The following is a 13,896-nucleotide window of genomic DNA, read 5'->3' as shown; positions in this document are numbered from 1 at the left end:
TGTTCCTTTTTGTCTTTGGGTGTTTGGGTGTTTTACTGGATTCCTGGAACCACTCTCTAGAATTGCGGAGGGAGGCTATAGGGTAGGTTGCTAATACGCATCTTCCAATTAGGAGACTGGGATGAGGAGGCACATGTGTAATATTTTCTCTTGTGTTGAATAGGACAGAAGGAAGGTTGGAGAAACTGCGGTATTGGGCCGGTTCACAAAGCATACAGGTGATTTCTAGGCTGTGATGTAGTGAGAATTACATGAGTGTAGTGATTGATGTTGTACTAACCATTCCCTTTTTGTTTTCCAGTTTCTTTTTCCCTGCTGCCCTTTCCTTCTTCTCTTTCCTTTTGGGTTTTTCCCCTTTTGGGTTTTTTTCCCTCGCCATATCGTCTGACCACCCTGTATATATATACTTCAGGGTGTTCGGAGGGTCCGGAGGTGGAGCATTGTTGCTGCGTGCTGATCCTGCGGAGCGCAAACCTGACAGAATCGCAAGCCCACGAATTTTCGCTCCGCCCGGTCAGCTTGTAGCAACAATGGCGTCTATGGAGGATGTGTTGCAAGCTTTAGTGTTGGTACAGCAGGAATTGGCCTCATCCAAGGCCGAGACTGCAGCCTTAAGAGACAAAGTGGAGCGTTTGAGTAGCAACCCGTTTAATGTTTCAGCCCCGTCCTCTGCTGTTCAGGTTACTGTGCCACCCCCCATTCCACTAGCCACTCCTGAAAGGTTCTCTGGAGACCCCCGTAAGGTGCATGTTTTCATGACTCAAATCCTTTTACATTTTTCTTGTAAACCGTCATCATTCCCCACTAACCATTCTAGAGTGGCGTTTTTGATTTCTTATTTGGTGGGGGATGCGGCAGAATGGGCGGTACCATTAGTGAAAAGAGATGATGCCCTCCTTTCGGATTGGTCCGCATTTAAGAAAGAATTTGAGAGGGTTTTCGACCGCAGAGCGACTACGTTCAGTGCGGATAGAGAACTGTTAACATTGAGACAAGGCAGAGGAGAGTTGGTTACTTATTTAACCGCATTCAATCGTTTAGTGGCTGAAACGGAATGGCCGGAAGAAAAAAGAATGTCCCTATTTTATCAGGGTTTACATGACGATTTGAAAGATGTGGTGGCACAGGTGGATCCTCAACCTACGTCCTTTGTTGACATGGTGAATCTGGTGTTGAGGTTGGATGCTCGTATGGCAGACAGGGGGTGTAATCGAAGGAGAGGGGAAAAAGGGGTTTACAGTGGTGGAGGAAACCAGCGTAAGGTAACTGGGGGGACTGAAACCCCACCTGAACCTATGGAGATAGGAGCGCTCAGAGCCCCTTTATCTAGGGAGGAAAGAGAGACCAGAAGAGTACAGGGCCTGTGTATGTACTGTGGAAGGAAGGGACACTACGTTCGAGAATGTCCATCCAAACCCAAGACCTCCGGCAACGTTAGCAGGTTCAAGAAAGTTGCGGTGTCAAATACGGTGCCGGAAGGCGAGCTGAAGGGTGACAACATGCCTAGCGAAGAGAGAGGGCCACCTTGGAAGCTCACTTCTTTGTCTTCCAAGGGGGACGATGAAACAGAACCTCATTTGGTGATAGTTATGACACTGGAGTGTAATCTAGAGAGATACCGAGTGATGGTTATGGTGGATTCTGGAGCCACGGGTAATTTCGTGGATGAGGGCCTGGTAAGACGTTTGGCCTTACCTCGTGTCTCTAGGGAGACACCTGAGGAGGTATTGGCGGTCGACGGGCAACCTTTAACGTCAGGCCAGATCACCGAAAGAACCAGCGAAGTAGGGTTGTCTGTAGTGGTACAAGGCATGGTGCACACTGAGGTGTTGTCTTTGAACATCATAGCAGCACCTCAGTATGAAATAATCCTGGGTATGCCTTGGTTAAGGAAACACAATCCGGTGGTGGATTGGCAGACAAAAACCTTTCATTTCCTTCCTGCGCATTGTTCCGAACATTTAGTGCCATGTGTCTCTGCTAATGTCACTACGCTAGCCAGCCCTTTTTTGGCCGCAACTGCCGCGGAAAAAAATGTCGCCATACCTAGAGAATACTCTGGTTATGGTGACGTATTCAGTGAAGTAAAGGCAGAAGTATTACCCCCCCACAGGGAATATGACTGTCGTATAGATCTAGTGGAGGGGGCCACGATACCGTCCTGCAGAGTGTATGCTTTGTCGGTGCCTGAGACAGCCCATTTGAAGGAGTATATAGAGCATTACTCTCGTTTGGGGTTCATCCGGCCATCCCGCTCTCCGGCCGCTTCTCCTCTCTTCTTTATTGCTAAGGCCAATGGGGACTTGAGAGCGTGTGTGGACTATCGCGTCTTGAATAAAAACACCATCCGCAATAGATACCCTCTCCCCCTCATCTCGGTGTTGCTTGATCAGGTGAGAGAGGCCAAGATCTACACTCGACTGGACCTCCGGGGAGCGTATCACCTGGTCAGAGTAAGAGAGGGGGACGAGTGGAAGACGGCTTTCAAGACGCGGTATGGATTATATGAATATCTAGTAATGCCTTTTGGGCTGTGCAATGCTCCTGCGGCATTCCAGTTTTTTATTAATGATGTTCTAAAGGAATACGTGGACCTTTTTGTTGTCATGTATATAGATGACATACTGATATATTCACAGGAAGTGTCTTGTCATACCTCTCATGTGTGCATGGTGTTGGACAAGCTAAGAGAACATCACTTGTTTGTGAAACTGAGTAAGTGCGAGTTCAGCGTAACCGGAGTGGAGTTTCTGGGAGTAAACCTCAGTCCACACGGGTTGCAGATGTCAGAAAGAAAGGTACAGGCGGTAAGGGATTGGCCAGCCCCAAAGAATGTGAAGGAGGTACAGAGCTTCCTGGGGTTCGTGAACTATTATCGCCGATTCATTCTGCATTTTTCCCAGGTTGCTATCCCCATCACTAGGCTGTTACGGAAAGGCAAGGTTTTTGATTGGACAAAGGATGCTGAGGAAGCATTTGTGGCCTTGAAACTAGCTTTCACTTCGGCACCTGTGTTGGCTCATCCGTTGTTGGAGCATCCTTTCATTGTAGAAGCAGATGCTTCGGATGAAGCTATAGGGGCAGTTTTGTCTCAGAGAAACGCACACACAGGCCAGCTTCATCCGGTTGCCTATCTCTCTCGGAAGTTGAGCTCGGCAGAGGTCAACTATTCCATAGCTGAGAAGGAGCTCCTGGCTATAAAAAGGGCATTCCAGGAGTGGAGACCTTACCTGTGGGGGGCTGTTCAGGCTGTGACGGTGTATACCGATCACAGGAATCTGCAGTATATGTCCTCGGCTAGGCATCTCACGCAACGGCAGATGCGGTGGATGTTGTTCTTTTCCGAGTACAACTTCGTGGTTACGTTTCATCCAGGCTCAGAAAATAGAAAGGCTGATACTCTGTCCCGGCAGGAGATTCCCGGGAGAATGGTTGAGGAGGAATGTTCCATCATCCCTGCGACTAAGGTGGTGTGTGTGGTCAGAGCCGAAAGGTTTCTGGATGATGTCAAAGGCTCCAGGTCTATGGGTTCATGGATCAGATGGGCGGCTGCCAAACAAGGTCGGGAGATGAAACAGGGATTGCCATTTCAGGGGGATGTCTGTTTCTGCCCACATAGGAGATAAGGAAGAAGGCCTTCCGGTGGTGTCATGAAGCTCCTATGGCTGGACATCCTGGGGTTACAAAGACCGTGAACCTGCTCAAGAGACATTTCTGGTGGGAGACACTGGTCAGAGATGCTACCCGCTGGGTAAACATGTGTGACTCTTGTGCCAGAGCAAAAGGGGAAAACACCAGAAAGAAGGGCTTGTTGATGCCGATGCCCACACCCGATCGACCATGGCAGAACATCAGCTTAGATTTCATTACAGGGCTGCCAGCTGATCGGGGCAACACAGCTGTTCTTGTGGTGGTGGATAATCTAACTAAAATGGGACATTTCATCCCTTGCGTGACCCTTCCCACGGCTAGTCAAACGGCGCAGCTGTTGGCCTCGCAAGTCATTCGTTTGCATGGCATACCGAGAGTCATCGTGTCTGATAGAGGGCCTCAATTCATCGCTCGGTTTTGGCGTATGTGGTGTAAGGCATTGGGGATCGAGTCAGCGCTCTCCACCAGTTTCCACCCTCAAACAGACGGGCAAACTGAACGTCTAAACCAAACCCTAAAGAAGTATTTGCGCTGCTACTCTAAGGAAGCACACGAGTCATGGGTGGAATTGTTGTGGATGGTGGAACTGGCGTACAACAATGCTTGTCACAGCTCCATCGGAATGTCCCCTTTCAGGGCCAATTTCGGGTTTGATGCTAACACCCTGCCAGTATCCATCCCAGAGGATTTGGCGACACAGCCCTCGGTATGGAAGCATGTCCAGACTTTGAGGAGGGTGCATAGAGAAGTTCAAAAGCGTCTGGTACATGCCAAGAAGGTGTACAAGCGATGGGAGGACAGGCATCGTACTCCTGGTCCTCAGTTCAAGGTGGGGGACATGGTTTGGCTTTCCACCAAATACATCCGATTCAAACTGAGGAGCATATTCCATCCGCGGTTCATTGGTCCATATCCCATTGTGCGACAGATCAACCCTGTGGCATATAAACTGAAACTGCCTGCTGCACTGAGAATACATCCGGTGTTCCATGTGCATCTGTTGAAGAAGGCCCTTTCTTCTCGTCGTGCAGCGCCTCCTGCAGTGGCGGCAGACGGAAACCTGGAGTATGAGGTGAGATCCATTCGAGACTCCAAATACCGTAGGGGGGCGCTTTGGTATCTCGTCTCATGGAAGGGGTACGGTTCGGAGGAGGATTCATGGGAACCGGTGCACAACATCAATGCCCCTCGGGCTGTGCTGGCTTTCCACCGGAGATGTCCTACGAAGCCTGGGCCTAGGAGGCGCTTGGGAGGAGGGCGTACTGTCAGGTTGTGAACATTGCGCCTGCCCAATGAACTACAGTTCCCAGCAAGACCGGGGGTTGAACTACGATTCCCAGCATCCTCGGCGCCGAGAGGGATATCCCTGGGCGGAGTTGGGCGCTCGAGGCTTGCGAATCTGAGCGTGAGGAGGACGCGCTGCTCCTCCTCGAGCCCGGTGTTCTGGTGCTGTTTCCGGATTTGTGATCCTCGTCTATGAGGTTTGAGACTGGTGTTTGTATGCCCTGCGAGATATCACGCTGGCTAGCGTGGATGTCTGTTTTACTGTTTCTCGTGATTGATAACGAGGAGCGTTCTGCTGGTTTGTTTTTGTCCTCGCTGCTGCAAGGAAACATTCAGTAGGATTCTTGGGAGTCCATATTCTAGACAGGCGGTCTGCTTCTGTGTAGTGCGTGCGGAGCCAGGCACGTTTTCATTGAAGTGCAAGTGGCGGAGTGCAGGGGGGGATGAGGACCTCCGCACTACCGGCATGAATTATCATTGTTGGCCTCACGATCTTTGGATGGGATTATAATTACCAAAGTGGATGACGGTAGTTAACACTACGATTAACAAGAAAGGGACTCAGTTGTTCCTAGACGAAGAGTAATAGTAATACGGTCAAGAGAGGATGAACATTGATGAGGGGGTAGTGCTCAGTGGAGTGCTCCCCTGGGCATCCCATTAGTTGGAATGAATGGCCTCACACACCCTTGCGAGTGTCATGCTTCATCATCGGCCGTTGCTCCTCGTTGGGCAGGCGGTGCAATGTCCAACGGGCTCACCTCTAGGAGGGGCTCTTTATCGGAGATCTTTTTTCCAACAGCCTGTGGGTGAAGTGCAAGTGAGGGGCCAGGTAAGAAGTGGATAGTGTAGGTGGGTGTGTTAAAATATAGCAAGGGATACCGGAGAGCAATTTATTCTGGTGGTTCCCCTACTATAAGTAAAACAAGTGGGTGGCCTACGATCGCCAGAAATTAGGTTCTGTATCACGATCTAGGACTACACAGCGTTACGTGAGGTCAACATGTTTCTCGCTTCTGCGATTATGCTGCGATTCTTCAGGACCTTATTAAATTGTTACATCTATCACAAAAGGAAGACCTGAAAGTGTCAACCTATACACATCAATTTGTAACTGTTGTACTACCTGGGTGTAACCGCTCTTGCCTGGAGGAGACAAAAGGAAAAGTTACCAAAATACATGGACAACAATTAACCAATCTTGACCGTGAGCACACTGTGATTAGGTGAAGAGAAGTGACTCGGTGTCTGTGGCATTCTGTGAGCAGTGACCTGTAAGTATCCACTTGATTCACATGTATCACAAGTCATCTCTATCACAGTAGAAAAATAATACTAAAATGAACTCAAATAAATAAATAAAACTAAACTTAAAACATGATAGCAGCAGTTATTTAATTCAAGGTGTCTAATTATTGACCCCTCGGCTTCATCGGATACTCACCTATAGGTCAAGGAGTCCAGGTGTCAACAGTACCCGGTAGGTGTGGTTTCGAGGGAGAGAGCCAATAGGGGTTTAATGGCTAAAGGGGAGATAAAGGCACCAATATCCAGAGTTATCAGAGAACCCCCAATGTCTGAACGTTTCTTAGGAGGAATACTGATAAGTAGGTGGGTGAGCAATTGTATGTTATCAACTGCTTATGTAAAAGGATTGCCATATCCTTATTCAAGTATCAGAGACATAGGCACATACGTCCGTCATACAGCGTGGGCATATTACATTCTGTTCACCAATGCCAGTGACTACGTTTTGATTCTCGTAGGGTGGCTTAACCTTATATTGAGCTAGGTTCAAAATAATGGGACAAGAGGCAAGTCGCCTACAATGGCCCTAGGTGAATTAAAGTGCATGTGTCATTCATCCCACCTGTGCATACCCGGTTTCAGATACACGTGCCACTGTCTCTCGTGTTTGATGTTGTGGCCCTTCCCAATCACACCTTGGTACAACTGCGACCTCCCTATCAGAGGCCAAAGGTGGTCATATGTGGTTGCCTGAGTAGTGAAGTAATCTGTGGTATAGGCGCATACATGCAACTCTTATCTCAAGTTTGGTACTCCCTCTATATTAAAATCAGGTGCCAGTAGTACTCCTGTGTGGTCGACTGGGCAGCGGAGCAATCAATTGTATAAGGAAACATAGGCGCTTCCACCAATGTACCACTGTCTGCATGCCCAATATTAAAGTGTAGCAGGGATTAATACTGCGCCCTACAACGTGCCCAGTACATACATACAATCTGCGGCCAAAGGTACTCGTTTAAAGCCGGCCATGTAGCGCCCACTAGTCCTAAGGAAGCGCCAGGCACGCACATCAAATGCGAGGTGTCCAGGTCTATTGTCTATAAAGATATAAGAGCAACAGCACGCTATAAGAGCAACAGCACGCTGTCTGCGTGCTGATCGTGGAGTTGTAGCAAAGGCTTGCATTGCGTACATCGTGCCCAGTTCACACATATACACAAAGGTCGGGGGTTCTCGTTTTGCCTACACCGTGCCCAGTTCACACATATACACCGAGGTCGGGGGTTCTCGTTTACCGCTGGCCGTGCAGTGGCCGCCATTGCTAAGGACGCGCCCCGGTGTGCACATCATATATTGGGTGTCCAGGTCAATATCCCGCCCCATCCGCGCTAATGCGGGTCACTGAGGTAAGGCGCGCCGCCTACTTACTTCTCAAAGCCTCGACCAGTGCTGTTTCGCCTACCCATCTCTACCGGGATCCGGATAGTACCGGGTCCCCGGTCCGGTGTTGATTATATTGTTGGTTTGGGGCGTCACCCCAGTGACTAGTAGGTCACGTGCTGGGTACTGTAAACGTGGGCGCCATCTTGGAGTAGGCAATTCCTGGCGCCTACACTATGGCGAAAGGCAGGATGACCTAAATGTACGGTGTTTGCTTCGTAACATTCTTTATAATCATTTGGTGAGTGTGGAAGAACACACAAAAATGCCCTGCGAGATATCACGCTGGCTAGCGTGGATGTCTGTTTTACTGTTTCTCGTGATTGATAACGAGGAGCGTTCTGCTGGTTTGTTTTTGTCCTCGCTGCTGCAAGGAAACATTCAGTAGGATTCTTGGGAGTCCATATTCTAGACAGGCGGTCTGCTTCTGTGTAGTGCGTGCGGAGCCAGGCACGTTTTCATTGAAGTGCAAGTGGCGGAGTGCAGGGGGGGATGAGGACCTCCGCACTACCGACATGAATTATCATTGTTGGCCTCACGATCTTTGGATGGGATTATAATTACCAAAGCGGATGACGGTAGTTAACACTACGTCATGCCGTGTTTGGATTGATTAATGAAATATGACATGTACTTGCTTATAGTGTAAAGGAGCCATTTACACTAGCGAATCAAAGGAGTTTTGTTTTGTGCTTTCAACAAAGAAGTCCTTTCGGGTTTCTTTTTCTTTCATGGAGTGCCTGTTCCTTTTTGTCTTTGGGTGTTTTACTGGATTCCTGGAACCACTCTCTAGAATTGCGGAGGGAGGCTATAGGGTAGGTTGCTAATACGCATCTTCCAATTAGGAGACTGGGATGAGGAGGCACATGTGTAATATTTTCTCTTGTGTTGAATAGGACAGAAGGAAGGTTGGAGAAACTGCGGTATTGGGCCGGTTCACAAAGCATACAGGTGATTTCTAGGCTGTGATGTAGTGAGAATTACATGAGTGTAGTGATTGATGTTGTACTAACCATTCCCTTTTTGTTTTCCAGTTTCTTTTTCCCTGCTGCCCTTTCCTTCTTCTCTTTCCTTTTGGGTTTTTCCCCTTTTGGGTTTTTTTCCCTCGCCGTATCGTCTGACCACCCTGTATATATATACTTCAGGGTGTTCGGAGGGTCCGGAGGAGGAGCATTGTTGCTGCGTGCTGATCCTGCGGAGCGCAAACCTGACATAAGATTTATGTTCTAGTCTAATCTTTCTTAAATGCAACAAATGTTTCCTGCTTCAGCAAATCGCTCAAGGTACCGTCTGATGCATGGAGTAAACTATACGCCACTACACAATTCTAAAAGTTAAAGAGCTGGTAAGTGCAAATTCCAGGTGCAGCGCTTGTACAGGGATTGCTTGGCTTACTGTCGATAATTTAAGAAGAACCTTCCCTTCAGACAGGTTCAAGAATGATCAGTTGTCAAGAGGAATGTGCTCAAGTACATATATGAGAGAGTACAGAATATTTTTACTGTATAGATATGACAAATTAAAGTGTTTCCTGACAGAATAATTAGAACATTTATTTAATGTTTTGATATGTGCAAAAAAGCTTTGTTTACTATATGTGAAAAATGTAGCTTATTATCCAAGTTCCGAGAAAACACTCTGCCCAAATAAGTTTATGATTTCACCTTCTCTAAGCAAATTTCACTGAGATTCCAGTGGAAAGAACAGCAATGCTTTTTTTGTTTAAAGGCCAACACTTTTTTATTATTATTATTATTTTTTTTTACGGAGTTTTATATAGCGCAAACTTGACCCGGTATCGGGTATCAGAGCGCTTTACATAGCACAAGTTGCATTACATAAGGACACATTCATTTTTGTTAGGCACAAGAAGAGTAAGTGATTTGCCCTGAATCACAGGATGTTCAGCGTCATTGCAGAGATTCAAACTCGGTTCCCCAGATTCGAGGTTGACCGCCCTAGCCATTAGGGCAACTCCTCTCCACAGCTTTAGTTTTGGAAATATTAATTTAAATTTTTTCTCCCAGCATATGCAGTTAATGCATTCGAATTGTGTTGGAGGCCAACTGAAGTAAGATGAAAAATTACAATATCATCTGTATACATCAAGACATGCAAGCAAAGATGAAATACTTGGTGAAAAATTCTTAATATTAAGAGGTTGGGCCTGTAAACTATAAAGAAAGATGGAAGAAAAAAGAGAAGCCACTATGCACCTTATTTCAAACAATGTATACACTTTGGGAGTCAAGCATTAGTTCCCACCCATCAGGAGTTTACACCAAGTAGAGGAGGGTAGTACAATGATCACTCTTTAAAGATTTGAGGGAGTACCTATTATTACCAGTTTCCTCTATTAGTCTTTCTGTCCTTTCTATCAAATGCTATTGAAAAGTCAACAATAACAGTATACAGGATTTGCTATTTTGATACTACGTATTTATCAATCAAAGTTTGAAAAATTGCAATGTTATATGTGACTGAATGTTTGGATCTAAAGCTGGTTCGTTCACGGGGAATCATTCCTTTTGCTGAGCTCCACACCATTTCTTTCCTTCATTATATAAAACTCAGAAGTGTGGGAAGTTTAATGGATAAACACCAATCTTTCCATCAGTAACTAAAACCTTTTGGCTAACTTATGTGCTTGAGATATATTACAAATTGTTTCCACTTCTAATGAGATAGTGAAAACTTGCTCCAGTATTCAAATTTAACTTTTGCACTATGTACTGCAGTGGTAAAACAAAGGTCTAACAAATAAAATGCTTGATCAATACGAATATTAGTGTTGGGTACTTACAATGTGCAAGAGCTTCAGAACATCCACAAAACTGTGTGAGGAAGAACAAACAGAAATAGCAAATGTAAATCCAGTCATAAAACATGGCACACAATAAATAAAGAGAACTTTTAAAAGTCATGGAAACCTACACTTTTTCAGAGCTCATGATCTCCTTAGCGATGTGGTACACTTTTGTTTTCTTCCCAGTTCTTTTACCCTGCAGAGAAAAAAGATGCACTGAGAATCGGTGCACACACAAGATTTATTCAGGACTGGCCATAGTCTAAAGTCTATCAACGTATAGAAATACAAGCTTCTTGTACAAGTTTTCTCACTTAACCCTGGAAAGCAGGGAACAAGCAAAAACAAAGTTTGGGGATTAGTTTGCATGGATTAAGAGTCCTTTTTATGATGTAATGACACCTTTGCTTAGGTACAATCTTATACTACCCTATTTTGCAGAGGTCACCAACTCCTTAACACAGGTATGAAGAGGAGGATAAGAGGATAACAGATCACTACTGGAGTAAAGTGTCATAGATTGTATATTGTATACAATTAAAGAAGGATATATGGAAAGAGTTCTCAGGAGACTAGCGTGCAGGTATAGTTCGAATTCGATACTAAGGAGCCAAATGCATTAAATGCAGGCGAAGGGATGTTTGTTCATTTATGAATTATTCCAAGTTTAACTTCGTGCAGACAAATGATTTTGAAGTGGTACTCCAAGTATATTGTAGCGGTTTTGATGTTTTTAACCTTTGTTTTCAGTTTTCCCGGAAATTGGAGATAAGAATCAAGAAGTCAGAAATCACTAGGAAAAAATATCCTATAGTACAACACTGAAAATTAAGATAAGCACTTGTATCTATTGTCCATAGGTGACATACATTATACGAGACACATGAACTGATTTACTTGAGCTATGAGATTCATCCCACTAGGGCCTACGTCTGCCTTTAATTTCACTTTGCAAAGACCGTGATCATTTTTTATTCGAGCACAGTGAGTTTATCTATAAATCTGTGTCAAAAATTAATTGGAAGATCTAAGAAGTAGCCTCAACAGGAGTATTAAGCATATATAGTACGTTGAGATGCTTTTATTCAAGATAATTGTCAAAATGCCATGATATGAAAACTCATTTCGCAGGCAACAGTGAAATATGGAAAATATCTTCATTATAATGGCAGCCCCAAACTATTCTGCAGAGCTCAACTATTGTCGGGACTACTGCATTAAGTGGCATGGAGAATAAAGATAAGCAGAAAGGTTATCTAAATTATGCGGCAAAAAATGTAAGTTATGTAACACAATCTATGGAAGTTTTATTTTCATCACTTAACTATAAACAACATTTTGGGTGAAATTAGCAAATTATGTGTCAAAAGCAAATAATCCATAACCATGCAGCACGCTAAGGTCACAGAATTTCAACTAAACCGTCTGACGATCGTTTTCAACAACAATTTATTCATGAAAGGTAAAAGAAAACCCTAAACATTCCATTTCTAATCAGTGCCCACTGTTAGCTGTACTTTGACAAAAACAGCCTTTTCAAATTAAATATCCCAAAATAAACATTTAATATGAAAAATACATAAGGGATAACATCAGTGGCAGCTGGCATCTACTGGAGAATAGGGGCGGGGGGAGTGCAAATGGTTAGGTGCGCGCATGGGCAAACAAAATAAAACAAAAAGAAAAGAAAACACTTACCGGATTGAGACAGACAACATCCTTTTCCCTTTGGACCTCTTCTGTTGGGACTGCAGTGCAGGCCCCAGCAAACTCCCTCGACCAATCCTGGCCTTCTCACATGCTGTTAACCAGCATGTGAGCAGGCCCCTGATTGGAGGGAGCAGCTTCTCTCGGCGCTCCCCAGCACGCTAGAGGCCTACACTTGCTCTCAACCCAGCGGTCTTAGCTTTAAAGTGCTCATATCTGGATTGCAGTCGCAAGACGGCGAGCCTAGGAGACACGCGCACTTTAAACAGGGCAACGGCACTCTGCCCACCGCTCCTGCTTGCGGTCACTCAGCAGGCCCGCCCCGTACTGATGCTCAATTCAGGACGGGCTGATGAAAAATAAAATGATAATGAATTACCATTTTATTTTTCATCTCTGGTGCTTTGGGGGACGCTTAAGTGGGACGACAGTCCTCCGCTCCAATGGAGGAGACTTCCCTGGATAACGTGTCTCATGGTTCTTGTTACATTTAAAAACAACTCAGAATTTGGATTCGTGGTTTATAATGTCACCAGAATCCCTCAGAGGCAGTATTGTTACCGGATATCGGGGGAGGGAGGCAGAGGGAGGATGCATGGCATTGTTTTGGTTTACAAGAAAGAATGAACCTAAATTTAACCTGGGCCTAGTAAAGCTCTAGCAATTTAGACCCTTTGCGCTGAGATTTTGGACAGCATATCTTTATTAATCTGCCCACTTTTCCAGAACAGAGATATCTACAGAGCTCTCCAAACATATCTATCCAAGGTTACATGGTGTTACAGGATGACTCCATATCACCAGGGCATCACCACAGCTGATACTACTAAAAACACACTGAAAAAAAGGAAAGCATGTTATTCTGCAGTGCACTGGCGTAAAGAAAGTTGAGGGGGGCCTTCTACAAGGGACACGGAGGGGCCCCCGCTCCGGATTTAATCCGAAGCTCTCAGGCCCGAGTACAGGGCTGCAGGGTCCCCCTGCAGCTCGGGCCCCCCCACACCACGGGGGCTGTGGGAGCCCGTGTTACGCCCCTGCTGCAGGGCTGCACAGCAACACCAAATAAGGGAAGAGGCATTCTTTAATCAATTGGAACACAGGTTTGCCACAGGAACGTAAACAGAAGTAAAATTATTCTACAGCAAACATTGCCAGAAAGGCAATAGAAATAATCCGACTTGGAGACATTATGAGCAGGTACAAGGCACATATTTTATTATTATTAATATTATTATTAATGAATATTCATAGAGCGCCAGGCTACCCTTAGTCATCTCTGTGCTATCAGTGACAAGCAGAGAAACAAGGATGAACTGATTACAGCAGACTCTGGAAGAGCCAGGTCTTCAGCTGCCTCCGGAAGGAGAGATGGCGAATGGTTGAGCGCATCTGGACGCGGAGTGTGTTCCATAGTTTGGCAGCGTTATGGGAAAACGTGCGACCGCCTGATCGTGCGCTCTTAATTTTTGGTATCACTGCCAGAAACTGGCTGGCTGACCAGAGGCATCTTGTGGGGTGGTAAAAGGCCATAAGAGAGTGGTTTATTTTAAGACCTGTCCCCCAAAGCGTTTTATGAGCTATAAACAATGCTTTGAACTTAATCTGTTCGCTTATTGGCAGCCAGTGAAGTTTTTTTAGAACTGGCTTGACTGATTGCGGGTAGGGAGTGTGATAAAGCGGCCTGGCTTCACAATTTTGCATTACCTGCAATTTCCTTATAGTGGCCTTTGTGGTCCAAGGTAGAGGGAGTTCCCGTGATC

At 45.6% G+C, this 13,896-nt stretch overlaps 1 protein-coding gene across 1 annotated transcript in view; it reads right to left on the bottom strand.

Annotated features, from left to right (window-relative positions):
- Positions 1–13,896, bottom strand: part of FGD6 (FYVE, RhoGEF and PH domain containing 6) — a 266,156-nt gene that overhangs the window by 100,510 nt on the left and 151,750 nt on the right. The window contains exons 4-5 of the mRNA XM_078675951.1: positions 10,558–10,625; positions 10,427–10,457 (exon numbers count right to left, since the gene is read on the bottom strand). Of these exons, the coding sequence (XP_078532077.1) occupies positions 10,427–10,457; positions 10,558–10,625 (99 nt within the window). The remainder of the gene's footprint in view (positions 1–10,426; positions 10,458–10,557; positions 10,626–13,896) is intronic.

This window comes from Lissotriton helveticus, chromosome 1_1 (assembly GCF_964261635.1).
Source record: "Lissotriton helveticus chromosome 1_1, aLisHel1.1, whole genome shotgun sequence".
Classification (NCBI taxonomy): domain Eukaryota; kingdom Metazoa; phylum Chordata; class Amphibia; order Caudata; family Salamandridae; genus Lissotriton; species Lissotriton helveticus.
Note: the sequence above shows the minus strand (reverse complement) of the source record. Positions and strands in the feature narration are given on the sequence as shown.